The 21,461-nt window shown below is 50.6% G+C and overlaps 1 protein-coding gene across 1 annotated transcript in view; it reads right to left on the reverse strand.

Moving 5' to 3' along the window:
• Nucleotides 1-21,461, reverse strand: part of SKAP1 (src kinase associated phosphoprotein 1) — a 158,207-nt gene that overhangs the window by 24,367 nt on the left and 112,379 nt on the right. Inside the window, exons 5-9 of the mRNA XM_030023616.2 lie at nt 6,933-7,013; nt 5,949-6,032; nt 4,326-4,450; nt 3,519-3,582; nt 2,573-2,737 (exon numbers count right to left, since the gene is read on the reverse strand). Coding sequence (XP_029879476.1) covers nt 2,573-2,737; nt 3,519-3,582; nt 4,326-4,450; nt 5,949-6,032; nt 6,933-7,013 — 519 coding nt within the window. The remainder of the gene's footprint in view (nt 1-2,572; nt 2,738-3,518; nt 3,583-4,325; nt 4,451-5,948; nt 6,033-6,932; nt 7,014-21,461) is intronic.

Below are 21,461 nucleotides of genomic sequence, written 5' to 3' on the forward strand. Positions count from 1 at the left end.
ACCCAGGCACGGCCGGGGAGCTGGCGGGTCGTGCACCCCACTGCTGCGCCGGAGCAGTCTGGGCGTTGGGCAGATTCTCAGAGGAGCTGTGTTTTAATGTAGCAATTTGATTCAATTTTCCACTCTATAAAATTACCCATCACTGCTCGTTGCTTCCTAACAGACACCTTCACTCTTAATTTAACAATCCTATCGAATTCTGCCAGGGAAATTGGAAAAATTTATCACCTGTGAAATTTTATTTTTCCTTGGTTGTATCTGTTTTTGTAAAACTTCATTAACGACGATGACTTGCTGAGGAAATTATCTCTTCATCTCCCCCCCCCCCCTTTCTTTTTTTCCCTCTCCCTCTTTCTCTCTCTCCATTTTCACTTGGGACGCGAGGGAGGCAGCCGGGCCCAGAGGAGAACCCAGCTTGGACGGGGACTTTCCCTGCACTTGCTGGGGGGGGTCGCAGGGGTGCAAAGGGCTGGGGGGGACAAGCTCAGGGCAGAATAGACCTCTCCTACCTGCCCCTGAGCCCTGCAACTGGTTTCTTCCCACTCCCACACTGGGCATCTGCCTCTACAGCAGCATGCAACCACTACCTACGTTCAAGCTGGCAGAGAATTGGGGTCTGCGGGGGGCGAGAAACTTGCCCAGACGGGAGAGCTGTGGCTTTGCTTCCCGCCGGCAGCACCCTGCACGCTGTCTGAGCTGCGTCCCTACGTGTCGGTGCGATTCCAGCTGCGGGCTGCAGGAAGGATGCTCGACGGCCGGAGAGCCGAGGCGATGCGGGCAGAGGCAGCTGTACCGCAGCTCCTGCCTGCTCCTGGGTGCAGGAGGCTTGGCCGAACCCCAGGGACAGCAGCCCCTGCACGGCAGCAAAGCTCCCGGGATGCCCACGCACTGGGGACGAAGGATACTGCAAAAGCCCTGCTAAAGCAAGGGGCTTCAAGCCTGCTGCTTGCGGGGTTTGGGCTGGCGAGCAGCCTGAGACGCAACCCTTTGGGCTGCCTTAGGAACCTCTTAGCAAGCTTGTAAGAAGCTGGGATGGGCAGGATAGAGAGCTCAGTAAAAGCTCATAATTAAAGGAAGGGTTTGGCTGGGATGTTCCTTCCTCCATCACGATGCTCTGCAGCCCCAGCATCAGGGCACCCGTCTGTGCGTGGAGCAGGAGAGCAACACCCGTGGGGACCAAGGGCAAACCTGGCTGGCGGGGTCGGCTCCAGCTCTTTTGAGACACTCTGCATCCCGGAGCAGGGGAAACGGTGGGGTCTGTCCTTAAATCCGCACTGTGCAAGCTCCTAGCAGGATCACCATTAGCCACGTGCGGAAAAAAACCCCTCACATCTAATATCTACTCTGTAGTCAGTGTCGGCAGCCTCAAGGCAGCGAGGAGTCGGGCACAGCTGCCAAAGCAGCCGGGGATGCTGAAAGCCCTCGGCCTGACAGACCGTCAGCACCTCACACACGCCAGCCCGGGGACCCCCGTGCGGGGGGTCCTGCTGAGCTCGGCGATCACTGTAGGTATGCCCGGAGGAAGAGAAAGCTGCTCCCCCAAAGAGCTGAGGGTGTAAACAGAGGAATGGAAGGTCAGGAAAGAAAGAGGAGAGATGGAGAGAGGCTGAGGCTTATGCTCAGGGTTGCGCAGGCAGCCCCGGAGCCCCAGCTCCGCTGCCGGCAGCTGTCTGGATGCCACTTGCAAACCACTGAGCAGAGATTTCCTTCGGCAGCAATAACAAGACAAAGATCTCAGGCACCATAAAACTTTCTGGTGCATTTAATTTTTTTTTTTTTTTTAAATCACTACAAATATAAAGTTCTGAAATAAATAAGAAGAAACAAGCACCTATTTTGCATCTCCAAACGCAGACGCCGAGGGAACCTGCTCTCAGGGATAGGGTGCAGAGAGCTGAGTGATCCCAACCTCAGCGCAGAGGCAGAACAGCACATGGGTTTGAATAAGGCTCAGGTGACCCATTGACCAAGCCCTGGGGCATGTCACACCATGATTTCTGCTATAATGGTAAGAAATGTTGCAGACCGTGTCACCCTCGCAAGCTGTTTGGTTCTGTGCCAGGAAGATTGCTCCCGGCTCCTTTAACCAGCAGCCGCTGCCCTGCTACCTCCAGACCTCGTGTACTGTTAGTGAACAAGCGCTGGTCTTTAATGCAGTTATTTTATCATCTCTTGGAAGGCCAGTAATTGTGTTACAGCCCTCACTGCATGCCCAGAAGGGAGCATTTTCATCATCTGAAGTCTGATTTTCCAGGTAACACAGCCCAGAGATTCCACTCTCCCCAAACTTAATATTACTTGAGCTGAACGGAGCACAACCTCTAAAAGCTGCCTCATCTGAATTTACAAACCCTCCGCCTCACCGGAACAGAAAGGGTTTGGTCTTGTGGTCCATCAACCAGTGTGAACAAAGAAATGGGGTCAAACCTTTGAGTTATGGGTCCATTAAACCCAGCAGAGCCTGAGGTGTTCATTCCCATCAACGTGTTGTGTGGCCAAGGTCTCCTGCCTTATTTGCAGGTCTATGACCAGGGGATGGCTTGGGTTTTAACCCGCTCATTTGGTTGCTCACCTGGCAAAACCTCGTAGATGTCATCCTCTTCCATCTCAACGTTTGGCTCATCCTGATTCAGGGTAGTATTGTGGGATGTTGTGTTCACAGAGTCAGAACTGTCCACATCATTGTATGGCTCTTCTTCGTCCTCCTCATCATATGGGATAGTGAGGGAGGTCAGGTCTGGCAGAAGAGAGCAAAAGCATGGTGAGAAAGAGCAAACCAAAGTACCAGGTGGATGCCGGTACTTTCAGTGAGTTGAAATCAAGTAAAAAGCCTGTGCCACTGTACTTTGTGCTCACCATGGACCTTGCAAAGACTGAACTGTCCCCTTGCTTGGCCCATGAGCACCTGGTGTAAAGAAAATGGGATGGAAGCTGAGAATAGGCTAAAACAAAGGAAAAGCCCAAGAAAGGATAGCAAATGCCAGCGAACAAAACCAAATTCAACAAATGCCTCAAGGAACTGAGCCTGACCCCACTCCTGGGGAGCTGCCTATGGTTTCCACATGCAGCGCTGGAGTCTTGTCTCAGTATTGCTGGTCTCAAACTGGAGTAACTCCAGTGGAGCCAAACCCCATCCTTCTTCGCCAAGGACAGAACAGGGATCTGTGACCCTGGCAGCGAGGAGCGATCTCACCCTTTTCTTGTCCCACTTGGTGACACTTGCAGCCTTTGAGAGATCGCACAACTCTACCCTCTAAAAACAAGCTAAAAGCTCTCGAGTTGAAATGAAACGCCCGTGGGCTCCAAACAACACTTCTTTTTAACGACCTGCTCAAAAGACCGAAGCCCCAGAACCTCTCTGTTGCTGAGAGGGGATGCTGGGACCCCAGCAAGGTCCTGGTGATGAGCACAAGCCCACGCGTTGCTGGAGGGAGCAGCCCAAGCCGGGTGGGAAGATGCTGCCAGGATCTGCCCGAACAAACAGGGCACGCTGGCTTGGGCCAAGCTGCCAAACTCACCCTTCAGGAGGAATTGGATCTGATCCACCCAGTCTTCAGCCTCTGCTGGGCTTGGGGCTGTGAACTGGAGAGAGGTTCACTTGTTACTGGGCTGGTTCTTGTATGTAGGAAGAGGAAAAAAGATTTGCAGCTAGAACAGGGGATGGAGATCCTGCATCTGCCATTCTCTACCCTGTGACTTTGGGAAAGCCATTTCACTTCTTTATCTCCCTATTCCAAACAGGGAAACAGAAGCAGAACAAAGCTAGACTATCCCAGAGGAAGGCTGTCAAGCCTAATTCATTAAAATAATTCAGACGAAAACCACAATCCCCACTGAATATACTATACTGACTCTAAAGCAAGACTCTACATCCAAAATCTCCCTGAAGCTCTGGAAGGCTCTCATGCACATTTTGTGGACTGGGCCGGTTTTTTCATTACACCAGTTTTTCGACTCCCCCCTGGACACTCAACAAACTGAAAGTTTAAATTTAACCTGGCTCTGAATTGCTTATTTAAAAATGGGCTTTCCAAACCCAATCCTCTACTGCTTCTAACCCATGTTCTCACTGAACTCGTGCCCCACAAGTGCAAGGAGAGCCCAGGATCACTCTTTGTGCCAAGGGAAAGTCTATGCTGATATGACCTGCCAAGAAGGAGAAGCATCGGCACCTCCTGCAGTGCCTTTTGGTTTGTTTTACCAGGGGGGTTGGAGATGCACAGCCTCCCTGACCCCACACCTCTGCCCCCAGACCTGGGACCATCTGCTTTTGTGCCTACTGCTCAAACCAGCACAGAAGGTCCGTTTCTTCCCTCAGTTCCTACCTCGTAGGTGCGTTTGCCAGGGCAGATTAACTCGAAACAGCATTTTTTTCGAGAGTCTTTGCGCAGATGAAAAGCTAGCCGGGCACTATAGTGCTCAATGGAGAAGTTGCCTTTAGGTTGCTTGCCTGGAAGAAGAGAAACACGCTCAATCTGGAGTTTGCATCTTTTTATCAAGCTCGTGGTACCGCTGAGTGGTGCAGATGTCTGTTGCCCACATAGGGAAACCGAGGTACACCACACGTCAATAGGAAATGGCCAGAAAAAACCCTTCAGTCTAAGAATGTCCACTCCCAGGAAATCCAAAGGGAATATTATAAAAGTCTTCATAAAGACCCAGTGAAGAGGATGCCCTTTTAAGCCTCAAGAGACTGCAAACAGCCAGCGAAAGGTTGCCAGGGTCAGAAGGTTGCACAAGATGAGCTGGTTGTAATGAAGCAGAGACCAGTGTGTACTTGGGGAAATATGATACCAACAATTATTCTGCTGGTAAGGCATTAACGGGCTGGCATACAGGAAGAAATACTTAGTGGGGCCTTTGAGAATTGGCCTACAGATCTTGCCGATGCATACACGTGGCCGGTGTCAGCCAGGGTGGAAAGAGAGAACTTCACTGCAGTCATCTGAGGCGTCTTTATTTACCCCAGCTCATTATTTCCTTATGAATCTTCTTGAGGAAGCGTGGGAGTACAATTCAGGCAGCTGCTCTGAACCTTTTTTTGATTTGCAGATCTTTAAAAAACTTCCAGGGATGAGGTCAAGCCCTCTATAAGGATTTCAGCCCATTGATAATGGGTTTGCTTTATTCTGTGGTCTTCTGGAGACCCTTTGGAAGCTGACAACTGCTCGTTCCTCACAAAACCAACCAAATATCAACCCCTGGCTTCAACACCTACCTCTGCTAGCAGCTCGCTGGGAAAGCCCGAGCAGCTCATACTCTGCCAGGGTGAGAGGAGTTGGGAAGCTTGTTTGGAAACAAAAAGCACTCAAGATCCTCAGACAAAGGATGGGGAGGAAGGACAAAGACTCAGCTTCATCCCCACGACCCACTGGAGTTTAAACCTGTCCCAGCTGCAGACTGGTCACTGTAAACCAAGGATGTACGTGTGTATTTTGTAAGGCGTTTTCATGCCGTGTTTCTGGATGGGTGGAACAGAGGAAGGCCATATATCTAATCATGCCAAACTCTGCTGGAGATATTAGCTGTCTGTTTATATGTACCTGATGGAGCATGACTGCAAAATATTTATATACACTGACACATGGATTATATACAGTCACTTAGGGGGTTGAAGCCCAGCTGATAGCTAATGGAAAACTTGGTACATTATTTTATTTACACACAGCTCTGTTCCTGTGTCTCTCTTCTCTTGTTCCATACCTATAAAGGTGTTTGGGGGTGGTGGCGGGTGTATGTGTGTGCGTGCAAGCTGAGATCTACCTCTCTAGAACCCGCATGTTACGCCTTGATAGGGAATTGCAACCTTCCCACGGTACATGCTTTTCTCTCACCAGATATCAGCCTGTTCTTCAGCAAGGGCTCTCCCCTTCTCTTTTCCAGCCCTGTCCGTGCCCTCAGCCACCTCCCACAGTTTGGGGACCAGAGGCAGATATCTCACCACTTACTTTTCTCATTGGCATAGTAGTAAAAGGTCCTTCTGTTGAGGACACACCACCGCTTCTGCCACTCTGAGCCGAAAAAGCTGTGCTCTAGAAAGAAAAGGACAGCAAAAGAGTAAAAAAATATTAATTTCTGTTCTTCCACTGTATGCTTCAGATGAATATTTAGGAGAAAGAAGAATTTTTTCCCAACAAAACCCTGCAGATTTCTGGCACAAAATTCAGGCAAGCGAATTTAGATACAAAGCCTCAAACAAGTAAGGGAGAGCCAGCCTGTCCTACCAGGCTGGAGCCCCTGCAAGCCTTCCCCAGCTCTCCAGACTGAGCTGAGCTGCTGTGACCCTTAGTCCTGCTAACTGGGAGGGAACGCAGCTTTGGGTTAAACCTCCCTAATTGAGGTTTAAGCAAATGTCTTTTACTCTGTAATTGGAGCAAGCTAAAACATGCACAGGGCCAGTTATACAGCTCAGCTGATGGCCATGAAGAAAAAAGGGCTGTTCTTGCCTCATACCACCTGTCATACAGTAAATAAATCAAGATAAAATCTGAGTGATGAGGAAATAATTTGTAGCTTTCACAAGAGTCAGTAAAATCAAGATAAACCTGAGGCTGACTCACAGTCCTTATCTCAACTTGCTAATGTGTGTGATGCTACAAACTACCTTGTCTTCACCGGGATTTTATCCTCATTAGGTATTGCTCGTTAGAAGGGCACATCTTGCCTTAGAGGACTGGGCTGCTGCTTAATTCAATTTCTAGGTTTTAATCTTTGTGCAGTTTGATGATCTGCAAAAGAAAATAAATAAAGGCTGTGCCCTCCCTGTATGTATGATGCCTAAGAAAAGCCTGAAAGATTACGCATGTGCTTACAGATAAATCTGCAGAAAAGATGTATTTTCCTGTTTGTTCTTCATCTGAAAATTTGCATGCTTGGTAATTCTGAGGTGCCATCCCCAAACCTTATCTTACAACATACTTGTCAGGCCTTACCTCGACACCTCTTCTCCAGATATCCTTGCTTCAAAATGTTCCCTGTGTCTCGAACAGGCTTCGGTGTGATCTCCTCCAGTCCTACAGAGAGCAAAGCAAAGCAAAGCCTTGGGATTTCCCATTTGCACAACCCCTCAGCACAACGTTTTCAGCCCCTTTCTCTGCAGAAGAGGCTTGGGAAAGCAGATCAGCAGCCAGAGGTGAAAATCATGGTCTATCACAATCTCACTAGCTATTCCCAATCCTGGTTGCAGGCTCCCAGAAGCCCTCAGGGAAACCAGGACCACAATTCCCACGGCTACACAGACCCATCCTCAGCGGGCTGAGGCTGGTGCTGCGCCGGGGGCTGATGCTCAGCCCTTTACCCCCCAGCCAAGGCTCTCTGGTTCCCTGGCAGCTTTTGGCAGCAGGCAGGATCTGGTTTACGGACTTGGAAAACACGATCCCCTTGTCTAATGCTCGGTGTAACTCAGACCGTGGCACCTTGCCGCGGGCTGGCGGATGGACCCTGAGGCCACGGAGAGGCTCTGGCACTCACTGCATGAGGTGATGGCCACATCTCATCCCCAAAACCATCAGGGCCAGGACGTCCCCAAGCCATGGCTTGCTGCTGAGAAGGTCTCCCCCTCCTCTTCCTGCTCATCTCCTGCCATCAGAACTTGTACTAAAACACAATAAAAAATGACTAACTAGATGCCACTAATCACCTCCCCAGTGCCCAGCCTTGGCAGCCTTTTCAGTATGAATAAATTCCCAGAATCCCAGGTCACAAGAGCTTCTCTTGTTTTCTTAGCATGTCTCGCTAACACCCAGCTCTTGGCCCAATCCATCCCCCCTGTCACCTCCCTCATTCACGGGCTATTTTCATTTTTGTGTTTTATAGTTTGCAGGCTCTGGGCTCGCTATAAATCCTCCCCAAATGGGTCTCGGGGCGAACGGCAGACACAAAGACACACAAAGTTTGGGTCGGTGGGAAGGCTCCCCTACGTCTGTCTCCTCTGTTGGCTGGAAACTGGATCCTTCAAAGACCATATCCTCGGCTTGTGCAAAGCTGTCCGAAGTGATTCAGATTGGAGGAAGCCCGGGGTGCTGTGGGCTTGCCCCTCGGCAATGCCTGGAGGACACGGACAGCCCCTTCCCGCATGGAGAAATCTCATTTCTCCCCAGTACGAGTCGGGTTGAGCTCACTTCTGACTCTGCTCCAGAGAAATGCAATACGGCAGCTTCAGCAAGGATGGAAAGGAGCAGGGTTTCACCCTCAGACTCGCTGCACAAGCGGTCGGGGAGCTGAGAGCTGAGGGGAAATCGAAACCTTCCTACAAATAGCGCTGGACATCAGATTTATGATTTTTCTTACAACGAAAACAAACGAGGATGCTGAAAAGGACCTAAATTCTCTTGCAGGGTTCAGATTGGCCAGCATCAGAAGATTTTTCCCAATGGGGGCAATGTGCAGTATAATGTCCCGAGGAGCTCTTGCACCCTCCTCAGACGCAAGTGGCCCTGAGCACCCTCAGAGATGGGACCCTGCACTGCCTCGGACTTAACGGGGCCAAAACATTCCCTGGGCTGCCACTTCCCAGGGCACCAACCTGTCATCCCTCCTCCATGCACAGGTGAAGGCACCTGCACAAACACGCTCAGGCTTTTCTCTAGTGACGCTGAGCATCTGACTTGTAAAAAGGCACATTGTCTTCTCAAATCCAAGCCCCGACCCCTTTTGCTAATGCAAATCTAAATGTCATTTTATGGGACATTTATAATTATGAAAATGGGACAGTGCTGCTGGATGCACAGGGAGACCCTGCGAGTATGAATATTACATTAATGTGCCCAACGCCAGCTCGCTGATCCCGCTGGCAGGAGCATAAAAAATGCTTGAGTGAAACTTTTATTTAGACGTTAAGAATCCAGGCCCCAGCGGGGTGACGGAGGCAGCCCCGGCGAGATCCCATCAGCGCTAGCGCTCGAATTGAATTACCCAGGGGGGAAGGCAGGAGCTGCGAGTGCTGCTTCGCTTATTTAATTTCATTTACTTTCAGTACATTATCAGCATGGGGCTTCCCTCTGCCCCCATTCCCCCAAGAAAACCGGCTGCAGAAATCGCCGGCGTGCAGGATGGTGCTGTCGCTTGAGCCAAAGCAGGGACATGTCCGGCCATCCTGGTCCTCCTTGGGATGTGCTTTCTGCTCTTTCCTCAGTTGCCAAGAGAGATTTGGGGGAGTGCAAGGACCTTTCAGACACCACAAAGAGCAACCAAAGCCGGGAAGCAGCATGGATGCGATGGGAGCCAGCAACAACCTCTCCAGTCCCACATCTTCTCTCTTCGCCCATCATTTCTCGGCACTTGGCTGTAAGCAGGCAGGACCCCTGGGAGAGCTACTGCCTTCTCACTTGTGCTTTGCCCTGTTTAAGATCAATTTTCCACGTAAGCAGATCCCATGTTTCAGGTTATTTGTGGCCCTGGGTCCCAGGATCTGCTGGGCTGGCAGCTCTGCGGGGCTGGGACATGTCTGCAGCATCACCTCCGAAACACCGTCAGGACCCCAAATCAATCCCGCTCTGCAGGAGACACCGTGCCTCAGTTTCCCAGCAGTAAAATCAGAATGAAAGGAGACTCCCTTCTTCTTAAATACTCAGTAGCTGCTCAGACAAACTAATACAATTAAGGAAGGGTTGTGAGGGCTGATTTGATTGCACAGGGCTCTGGAAATTTTAAGTTTTACAGAATATGACACGAAGATGGCCGCTGTAACCTGTGCGTCGCATGCAGCCTCTCTAATGCAGCCCTGCTAACGCAGAGCCGAGAAGATTAAATCTGTGTGAGGTTGGTGAGTGCCGGGGATGCAGCGCTGGGGGCTCTGCCTGGCTGCAGACAGGGCTGGGGCTACGTGGGGTGTCCCCGTCGCTCCCCACGTCCCCAGCCTGCCCCTAACAACAATCCAGATGGTTTTTGCCAGCAGCAAATAGCTAAAATAACGCGCAAAGACTTTCCCTGGGTTTTTTTATTTCTTTAAACCATTCCAATGGACACCCAGAAGATCCAGAGAGGCTAGGTGGGAGCCCGGTCCCAAAAAGCTCTTTAGTTTCTAAGGGCAGAGGGTTTATTTGCCCAGGCAGCTTCTGCCAGCTGCCTCTGCCCCAGGACCACACAGCTGGCAGGTAAACCACAGCTCACCCCATCTTCTAGGGCTCCAAGTGATGGAAAAGCCAGCCCGTCGCCTGGTCATCTGTTCCAACCACTAATGGCCATTCACACCATTTAGAAAAACAGAGAAAGAAAAGGCCTTAAATTCATCGGAGAGAGACACATCTGTGTTCTCCCAGACACACGGCCCCTCTCCGGTCGCTGCCGGCACGGCACGGCGTGGCAGGGCTGCAGCTGTGTTTGGATGGTCTCAGTGGTCCCTTCCACCCTGGCATCTCCCCCAGCCCACCTTTTGCCCAGCAGACGGCTGGTACCGACAGCGTTCCCCCCCCCGCCACGTGCCATCTGCTCGTGATGAGCCCCCCACCTTCCCCAGACACCTCCCAGTACCACCAGCACCTCGAACCCCTCACGGCCTCTCTTCCATTCTTTGCAGCCTCTCAAGCCTGGCTCCCGAGGGAGCTGCTCATCCCCAAGGATTTTCCCGCAGATGAATTTCCTAATCCACAATCCACATCGCTTCACCTGGAGCCTCCCGCAGAAGGGCTGCACGTTGGCGGCACCGGGAGTAGTTCTGTGCCGTAATCCTGGAGAACACTTTTCTGCAGAGGATACAGAGCTGTAGCATTTCAGGAGTGGGAGAAAACCGGAGCCAGAGACCCGTGCCCACGGATGCAGGAGCAGACACCAGCTCTTTCCTTTCCCCTCTTTATTGCACCTCAACCTTTACCGTGATTTGCATCCCCCCAGGTGCTGCCAAAGGATGCTCTCAGCCTCAAAGGCTTCACTCCTGCATCAGGCTGAACCCCAGGTCACCAAGCGAGCCTCTGGCTTTGCTGACCAAACGGCGCCTTTTGGGGAAAGTTTCTAGGAGTTTGGCTGCCGAGCGCCGTGACCATTCCACCCCGTCCTCGTCATGTCCTCAAGGACCTCTGGGTTTCAGCTCTCGCCTCTTTGGTCTCTGAGTCATGCACACCAGCTGCACAAAATGTCACAGTAGCTGCAGCCAAACATGCCCGGGGGCTGCGTCGGTGCCCACGCTGTCACATCAACCGACTGTTCAAAGGGATGGAGCACAGAGGCACGACGGTTATAGCTAATTCCCCATCCTCCAGCTTATTCACCAGGCTCAAATGTGCCAAGAGCAGATTCTGCTCCCGGGGACTTTGCAGGGAACACCCAAATACATTTCAAACCAGAGCACAATCGGCTGTGATTTCCCAAAGCCCTCCGTGGTGGCTGCGCTCTTTTTTCCATTGAAGCTAATGAGAAAAAAAACAATCAGAAAGAGACAAACAACCCCTCCCGCCGCCTTCAAAGCGAGGCGGACTCGGGAAATGCTGAAAGCTTTTGGAAATCCCACCCACCACCAAGGTCTGCCACGGCAAATGGGTCCAGGACATGGCTGCTGGGGCTAATGGCACTAACGGCCACTGCCGAGCAGCATTTGTGGGTCTGTTCAAACACAAGTTCAACACATGCAAAAACAAGGAGCTGTTTGTAAGCCACGCTCCTTTTGCTCTCTGATGGGGGAATAATGCTGCCCATATTTAAACCGTTACCTTTTTCCGAGATCAAGAAGATCTTGAAAGCATCTCTGCTTTCTCACATCATGATCCGTGCGGGTACAGACAACATCCCCACCACCACCACCCCTCTTCCCAGGTTGATCAAAGTTACCAGCAAGATCTACCCCACGGTCCAGTCCCCCGTGGGAGGACGGGAGTGAGCTTGGCCCCTTGGCTCCAGGCTCCAGATGATGGAATCTGGATACATCGGGCACAGCTGGGCAGGACCTTTTCAGTGCCATGCAGATGTTGCAGCCTGGCGAAGCAGCCAGCAACGGGCATAGACCGATGCTCCGACCAAATGGAGCAAGAGGAGAAAGGCCATCGTGGGACGCGAGCCACCGTCCATCAGCGTGGTCGCCCTGGTCCCTGCCTCCTCATCCCCCTGCTCCAGGTCACAGCACGTCTTCTCGGTGGCTCCCAGACCCTCGGTGCCCCTCGGACACGCTTCCCTCCGTGCCTTGGGAACGTCACCAAAACTTTCAGTGCCTTGGAAACGGCTGGGGATCATTTATAATGACGGGAATGGAATGAGCAACTATTTCAAAGAAAATAGGGAACTGAACAATTGTCAACATGGATCACATGAAATAGATCTTGTGCCAGACTAATTTTATTGCATTTTTTTGAGCAGGGAAATAAGAAAGTAGATGAAGGAAAGGCAAGGCACGGCAGAGAAGATTTATTCGGGCTTCAGCTTGACTTTTCAGAAGAGGCTAGTAAGCAAAATTCAGAGTGTAGGCATCCACCCCAGGATAACTATCTAGATTGAAAGCTAGTCAGCAAGCAGGAGGCAGTTAAAAATCAATGGCAACAAATCATTGAGAGGAAATTATCAACTGAAATATCCCTGTGTTCAGCTTCATGATCAGTTGTCCTCAGGCTCAGGAGCCCTCAGATGCTACAAGGCATCCCAACCCAAAGAGCCCATCCAAAAACTGCAGCTAAACCCAGAGCTTCCTTTGGGACAGGCAGGGAATTGCTAAATGCTCTCTTGTAGCAGCCAGTACAGACCAGTATTGAAGGCAGGAACCAAGATTAACTGGTCCCAGGCAGCGGCGGAGGCTTTTGACAAGTGCTGACAGTCAGGAGCGAACTCAAAATCCACGGAAGTCGCTCAAGAAACCCGCAATTCTCACCTGGGGTTGAACAGCGCCTAGTTAACTGCGTTGCCCCTAATGTCTTCGTTGGACCACAATTAATGACCGGACACAAACAAATAGGGGACATACAGATGGACCTTTGTTAGGCGCCGAGTTAGTGTTGGATTCATTGTTGTTTTTTCAGAGGAGTCCATGACTGTGGTTTTTATGATTGATAAGCAAACAAGAGAAGAGGACAGTCAATAGCAAACAGTTGACTGTAGATTGGGCTGGGATTTAGCCCAAGAGGGTGGAAAAAAGCCTCCAACTTTTATTGGTGTTTTTTTTTTTTATTCTGTCTGGAAAATTTAACAGCAAGTTTCAAGTTAAACCAACTTTGCCAAAGGAAAAAAAAAAAGAAAAGAAAATTCAAAGAGGAGGCAGAGCCTTTGGCCCAAAAGTTTCCTTCCAATTCACTAAGTCTATAATTGCAAAATAAAAAACACTAAATCTCAATATCTATTTGCACAGCTCATTAGCCAAGGGCTCACACTCAGCAAAGAGGGAGGGAAAAAAACCCCCTTCAGCACCAAGTGGATTTGGGGAGTTGCTATGGAAACTGGCCCTTCGCAGCACATCTCGCAAAACCCTGCTCCGATGGGTCTGTCTGTCCACCCGTCCACCCGTCCACAGGCTTCCCCAGGACGCGATTTTTTAAAGTCCTCTAAAAAAAAAAAAAAAAGCGTAATGTATGAAATATATAAATATATAATCTGCGTAACTCATTCCCCTGTTATTTCTCTCCCCCAAACATAACATTATGTCAGACATTCGACCTGCTGTGCTACCGGGACAACATGATTTACAATGTGAAAAGGGAAAACCTAAATCATCACGTAATGAAAACATTAAAGTTAATGCATCACAAGTGAGGAATTTATTACCATTAACTCCAATAAACAGTTATAAACCACCCGTCCTTTCCTGTCCACGCGCAGGGACACAGGCGCGGGGACTTCATTAAGCTCAACTTTCTTTTCTTCTTCACTAGACCGCTCATGTGTGCTCCAACCGGCCACCATTTATTGTTAACTGGACTGGCTCATTTTCCGGGGACTGGCGAAGGTTTGAAGGCCTCATCCATTTCCTTCCACGGGTGGCTCGGCGCAGACAGATGGAATAGGAAAGTTCACGAGACATGCAGCTCGATGAGTTTATTTAAACGCCGCTGAAATATATGCTTTGACAAAAGCCAACCCTCGCCCTGGCCCTGTACATCGTTACTCAAAGAGGCTGATGGATAAGTAATAACATATGGGCACGCTGTGCGGTTACACCGGACACCAGCTTACCTCAGGGTGCACTTGGCCAAATATTTGCCTCTCGCTGATGTTACACCACCACCTTGGAAACCTAAGCCCGACATCTGAAGCCTTATCGAAATCCCCCTCCCGGCACGGGGGAGGACGGCGAGGCTGGCTGGTCCCTGCGTGGGACCGTCTCTCCCCGTCCCCCTTTGCCCCGTAGCGGGTTTCAGGAGGGATCTCTGGGGGTTTTTGGGGATGGGAGCCTTGGGGATGCAATAACAGGCACCACCTCCCAGTTATTAACTACTGCCTCAATCCTGAGATCTTTGCAATAAAAATACCACCGGCTTCAACAGGACCTGCAGATCTGATCCATTAACGGCGCTGATGGGTTCGTTATTGCCGGGCTGCCGACGAGGACTTTAACGAAAACGTGCTTTTCCCACAGTGCACAAACGAGACCCGTTCCCCCGTGTCCCAGTACTCGCGGTGGGGCAACTCGAGCCTCAAGCCAGGACCCCACCGCAGCTGTACGAGCAAAGAGAAGTTCCCCACGATCACCGGTGCCGCACGCGTCCCCTCGTTGCACGTTTGGGGGGGCTTTAGAGATGCTTCTCCTCTCCTCTGGGGTGAGCTAAAAGCAAAGCAGTGGAAGAGTGGGGATGGGATGTGGCGTTGGGGAGACCTCGGAGCTGGCAGGAGATGCAGCCCTGCCGCTGCGTGCTCAAGCTGGAACCCTTCTCCTCCCCGCTGCTCCTCGGGCGAAGGCACCGGTGGTTATTGATGCAGGGTGCAGCTAAGCAGTGTTTGCTCCTTCTGCCAGGAGCAAGGTTGCTCAGCCGTTCTCTGGCTTCACTAAACACCCACTTGTGGAGCTAACAGGATCAAATACAGGGATCCAAGGGATCTGCAGCATCCATTTCTCCTATTCCCAACAGAAACGAATTTCCTACCAAGGACTTTCCCGCTGGAAATATTTCACCACCTTGAATTTTCCCTGGAGTTTTGGACCATCGTCATGTCCACCCTGTACTCTGGTAGGACGTCAGTCCAGATGCGAGCACAGTGGTTTGGGTCCAACCCCAGAAATCCCTCTTGGCCTTTCTCCCCAAATGGGCACCTGGAAGGGCTCAACCGTTCTGCAGAGGTGTCACAAAGTTGTGGCACCCTCAGAAGACACCAAGTACAGCACGCCTGGGCCCTCCTGTGTCCTCCGAGACCAAGGTCCCACCACATCTTTCATCCATGAACTTTCCTGCCAGCAACAAATGATGAGGATGAAGGGAACCAGAGAAACAGCCAGAGACGGCAACGCCAAGAAGAAAGGACCCAAGCAGCAAACGCAAACTCTTGGTGCCCACAGCAGCACCTCAGACTGCTGGGACGTCTGCTTGGGCTCCGAGGGGAATGTTGGCTTTGAGGGGCCAAACCGCATCATGTTTCGGCATCCCGCTGTACTTCCCTGCCATGCTCTGCCATCCGGCATCGTGACACCGTGCCCGAGAGGTGCTTGACCCGAGCCCCTCGCTGCAGCCACAAATCAGCGCAGGAAAATTCCCAAAGGGCAGACGTGATTTTAATTTACAGGGTCTTGGCAAGGCTGCAAAAAGACCGGACACCTGTTGGCTAAAGCCCATCTTAACAGCTTAGGCCTTTTATTCCTATAAAAATTCTGTACCACATAATCGTCAGCCTTGACACAAACGATTCCTATAGATCACTGCGGAAAATCGAGAGGATTTAAGGAGAGAGGAGGGTTAGGAAAAAGTAAAATAAACGACATGCAATTTTTCAAGCGGAAACAATGGCAATATGAAGATATATAGGTGTCAGCCATTCTGTAGGAGGCAGGAGGCTGTGCTCTTTTACCTCTTACAGTGTCACTCTCATGACCTCTACCATTTGAAATGCTTTGATTCCACCTTGCCCAAGGGATCTCTGAGCGCCGGGGAAGAGATGAGGAATGCCCGCGCCTGACCTCACCTCCACATTGTCTAACGACTGACGGCATAAATCAGTTTTTCCCCTCTGCAGACCTGAGTGCCAAGAACCCATGTGAGAAGGCTGGAAATATTAAATGATTTCCCTGAGGGTTTTCATTGTTACTTGGTTTCTCTCCTGTAACTGTAGAGCTGTGTTTCACATGAAGAACAACTTTCCCTTGAGACCTCAATTTGTGTACAAAATGAACAGGAGGGGGTGGGGAAGAGGGATGCTGGCAGCCAACATCCACCTGGGAGGGGAGCAGGAGGGGCACGACAAAATCTGCAGCCCAAACTTGCTGCGCTCGTCCTTCCTGGCCTCATGCAAACCAAATACAGTGGAAGTCCAGTAGACAGATATAAAGAAGAGGTCGGTGAGGCGGCTCGTGTGAGGGGTAAGAAAGACAGGAGCCATCCTGTCGCTGGGGACAAGGTGAGTGAGCAAATTCCAGAGAAAGAATAAAACCAGCCAAGCGTTCTCGGCGTACCTCAGCCTGTTACCGCCTCGGGAAGATGCCCAGCTTGTGGGATAAAGAGGGATCACGGACCTCACGGAGGGTACTGGAAGCTGCAGCCACCCCAGATGCTGGGGATGCATCTGCAGGCCATAGAGAAGCACAGCCGGCGCGCAGGCATGGTGAGTGCACAAGCGGACCTTCCCCTATGGGTATTTTTCTGTTTCTCTAACCCTGACACTAACATGCTGCCACATTCTCCCTAGTCATTGAACACCAGGTCAGGCAGAGCCATTCTGCTGTCTCCTCTTGAATTCAGAGTATTCAGTGCCCGATGTGGTCATCCCAAGGAAACTGGTGGGAGTTATTCCCTAATTACAATTGGATTTATTTCTCCCAGGCACTAGCCAGTCTGGTACCATCCCTGTAAGAAGCCCCTTCCACAGCCAAATACTCAGTCCCAAACACTGGACACGGCAGAGAGAGATTTTAAGAGAGACCTGGTGTAAGAGCGGGGCAGGCAACGGGCTCTGGATGCAGGAGCAGGAGGCTGGCAGGGACCGGCAGACGACTGACGGCAATCAATTCTGAGTCACCGTGTTGGAAAAAGGGTTTGGGTCTGCACACCCAGAGCGGGCAGCAGAACAGCTTATCCTGAGCCTGCCTGCCATGGGCTTTCCTGCCTGATCCTGCCCAGCTGGGACGGGCTGGGGGCCAGGGGTACCGAGGGGTACCTTGGTGAGCTGAGCCACGTTGGCTGGTTTTAGTCTTGCTTTCATGTCCGCAGCAAGCTAAGAAGCTAACAAGAAGTCTTGGGGAATCGAATCGGCTTATTTTAGGCATGTTTAACCAAGCTCTTGGCAGCATTTCTCCAGAAACCAGGCAGCCCACCTTTACCTGGCCACTGATGCCGAGAGCATCATTAGCTGCTATTTGCACAGCCTTCCCAAGCCTAAAACCCCACCGAAGCACTGAGTGGGATCATTATTCCATTATTCAAACCCAGCATCACTCTTTAAAAACAAATTTTGCAGGTAATTAGTCCTAACTGCTATTTGTAATTTAGCCAATGGTTTGCCTCATCTCAAAAGCCAGTCGAGGCACCTTGGTGGTCGGTTCCTCGGTGAAAGCTCCCCGGCACCGCTGCCCTTGCCGCGCTGCCGGACTGCACCGGTGACGTCCCTCGGTGATGGGAAGAACCGCGGTGGCCCCATGGCACAGACCCCCCCTGCAAACACCATTTGCTAACGGGTGCGATGGCCGTGGGTTAGGACTCCATCCAATTAAACTAAAGGCAAACCAAATGCCCAGCCTCCCTGGCATGGTTTAAAGGTCCAAGTTTGATGCTGGAAATCGCTGTCTCATCTGTGTGACTCCTGCAATGATAAGGAAGGTCCTTGCCAGGGCTCGAGGCAACAAGTGGGAGGAAGCCGCCCTTCCCGTATTTATTAAATTCTTACATTTCAAACAAGTAGCCTCGTTCTCCCACTTCCCTTTCATCTAGGCTCACGTCTATTTTTTCCTTGCTTCCTACTTCTGAGTAATTGTTAGAAAAGTAAAATCAACAGGTCGTAAAATGATAAAAGCACGTTCTCTGGTAAATCCTCCCCTTGGGCTCACTTCTCCTCTCATTTTACACTGATAAAATGCCCCTGCCTTCCCTGGAGCCCTCTTGATTTACATCACATACCTTAGATTACGAAAGAAACGTTGATTTTCTGATATCAACACAACATGAATCTAGACACACCCAGCCTAGCTCTGCTAGTCAAATAAATCAGGAGCAGAGCCAGGAATAGCTTATATACGAGTAATAGAGCTTCAACTACACCATACAGATACGGTGAGAGCAATCCAACCTCCTTAATGTAGATAGTTATATCCAAATAAAGGTGCTTTATGTCAGTATAAATTATTCTCTTCCCATTTAGGGATGCCTTTGTACAAAATGAATGTGCTAGAGCAACTGCCAATCTGGATACAGATATATTGTTTAGAAAAAAACAAAACCACTGGCAAACCTGTGCTGAAACGCAGCTGGCACTGATGGCTCCTTCTGGACCTTGGGCTTCCCCTGGCCCCTTGGGACATGGTGTTGTCCCGCTCCAGCTCCCTTCCATGCAGATCCGGTGGGGATCTGCAGAAGGCAGCAGGTTTGGGGTTTTTTTTCCCCCAAAAAACTGCTGCCTTTTCTGATGCATCACCCCCAGACTGAGCAGGTCAGGACCCCCCCCCTCGCAAGGAGGCACCGAGTGCTTTGCACGACAGGAGTGCAGCTGAGAGGAGATGGGGACGGGGACACCTTCGGGAGCCACCACCAGACAGGAGAGATGATCTCCAGAGCCGCCAAATGAATTTCAGACCACACTGAACCGCAGGATTATTTCTGCACAAATTTGACTCAGCCGAGGCAATCTGTACTGACAGAAGGCTTTGTACCACTTGCTTTTGTCCGGTCCTAAGTGCCTTACACTGGTTTTTAGTGTCTTGTCTGTCCACAGGCTCAACTAAACACATACAAGGGCCTCATGCAGGACACTAGAGAGATGGAGCGGGACCCCGATGCGACCGCGTTCCCTCCGCAGCATCCCAGGACCTGGGGCTGGGACCGCCAGGACCGAGGAACCCCTCCCTGTGAAAGAGCTTTTGACCAGATGCTCTGGCTTTTTGTCTTTTTTATAAGATGCAAACTCTGCAAAATTGAAAGAGCTTGAGAAACTTCTAAGCGCCAACTTGTCTCGGTCAGAGCGTGAGGATTTGGGAGCCAGGCTGTATTCCCACCCTTAAGCCAGCCACCTACGTTAGCAGCCCAGCCTGGGATCCATCTGCAGACCTCTCGGCTAATTCCCTCGGCTCTCTCATACAACCGGGGAGAGAAATGGGCACTTTCTCCCCGTTGAGTACAAAGAGTGCCTGGGGTGCGTAGCTGGAGGCAGGTGATGGAAATAATTCCTGCCCCCAAGTCCCCCTTGCCATTCCCAAGACTTAACTCAACTTCATCGCTCCCGGCGCAACTCCGGGAGGAGACGGAGCAAGGGCATGGGGAGTGTCTGGAGCTCATTAGAGGATCCTGCTTCGCGCTGGTCTGGGACAAAGATGTTTCCTTTTAAAGCCTCGGGCTCTCGCGGGCAGGAGCCCAAGTGATGAAAGAAGCTTTCTGGGTGGCGGCGGTCCCAGCAGAGATGCAGGAACCAGAGCCCTGGGTGGGTTGATTTAACTCAGTGATTTAAATCGTCAATTTTCGTGATGATTTAAATCATCGAGCAAGACGTCTTGATTGAAATCATCCATTTTAATGTTGTTTTGCATTTGTACTTTTTATTCACTTTCTTAAGGAAAGCTGGTAACCATTAAAACATGTTGATAAAGTTTGCTTTTATGGTAAATTTAACATTTCTCTTAGCTAACCAGCAGAGCACACTATTTCTATGCAAAAATATTTCGGTCATTATGTAGCTTAACAAACATTTATGTGGGTACTTAAATTTTGTATTATGTTACAAAATGGTGAAAGATGCAGTTTTTAGGAAGTGATTATTAACTTTTATTCACAGCTAATGTTAAACACTATACGGTCTGAGACTGAAATTCAAATAAAAATATACAAAAGCAATGTTTTGAATTTTATTGGTAAAATAAATTTACTTTTAACTTGATGGATATATGAGGGGAAAAAAATTTAAATCTTGTTAAATTTAAAGCTGATTTATTTAACAAAGGAAGTATTATCAGTAGCGATGGGATGGGGTTCAAGGTTCCTCGTTATCACATCCTTCCAGTTAGCAGATCTCATCCTCCCAAACCTTGTCTCCTCTTCTAAATTTCGAGCAAAACCAGAGCTTGCCTTTCTCAGCCTTCCAGATTTTGGCTCAGCATGAGAATGTGAACTAAGCTGCTGCAGTATATCAGATTAAAGAAAATATTCTCCCCGCGCTTCTGTGTTGTTAAGCCTGGTTTAGGACCTTTCAGAAATCCTGGGACTAACGGGACTCTCCCACGCCTTGCTTAAGACTTTGGCAAGCAACAAGTTCCAGGGTTTTGTAATTTTCATTTTGGAGTCTTAACGATTCTTTTAAAGCTTCATTTTTAAAGAAAACATCTTTGGATTTTTAAAATACGCCCATCCGAACTTGCTCCTCGTGACAAACCCCGCAGCACCCAGCGAGGCTGGGGGGGGGCTCAGCACCCAGGGCTGGGCAGGGCTGCCTTCCCCGGGGGGAGCATCCCGCAGCCATGGCCCCTCGGCACCGCTCGTGCCCGAGCCAGCCCCCGGCACAGCCGCCGGCTGAGCCGGAGACCCCCAAACCCCGCGATGAGGAGCAGAGATGAAGCATCGCCTTCCTTCGCCCTCCCCGAGCTGCAAGCATCGGACCAACGAAGAACCGCGGCTCACTGCAGCCAGCGTAACCCAGGATTTCACACCTCATTTTTCCCAACCTGGCACCGTTTTCCAGCAACTTCCACCTCCCGACCGCTGTGGTCTAACCCCCCTCCCTTTGCATTTCCCGCTCCCCAACTCTTTCCGGGGTCTGGCACACCGAGGCGAGGCTGACACGAGTAAATCTGGTGTCTGTGAGTCCTCCCAGGCTCCCACCTCCGGCGGTCCCAGCTTGGCTGGGCACGGAGCCATGCGGGAATTGGGAAATAGGGAAGCATCCCCACGAGCCGCGGCTCGCTCCGGCGGAGGAAGAGCGCTCTGCCTGCGCTGCCGTGGGAGGAGGATGCTCCAGGCTCCGGTGTTGGGTGATACGGGGCAATTAGATTAAAGTATTTTCCATTAGTGAAGAGTGAGAGTTTGCTAAGAGTGGTATCTGTTAGCCCAGAGTCATAACAAACCCACAGATAAATGAAGTGCCAGTTACCTCCTTCAGAAAAAAAAAAGGCAAAAAAAAACCAGCAAAAAAGAGCAAGCTGCTTCCTCTTGGAAAGGCTCTGGGCTCCCGAGTCCCCTGCCTAAAATTCAAGTATCAGCATGGTCCACCCCTGC

This window comes from Aquila chrysaetos, chromosome 8 (genome assembly GCF_900496995.4).
Source record: "Aquila chrysaetos chrysaetos chromosome 8, bAquChr1.4, whole genome shotgun sequence".
NCBI lineage: Eukaryota > Metazoa > Chordata > Aves > Accipitriformes > Accipitridae > Aquila > Aquila chrysaetos.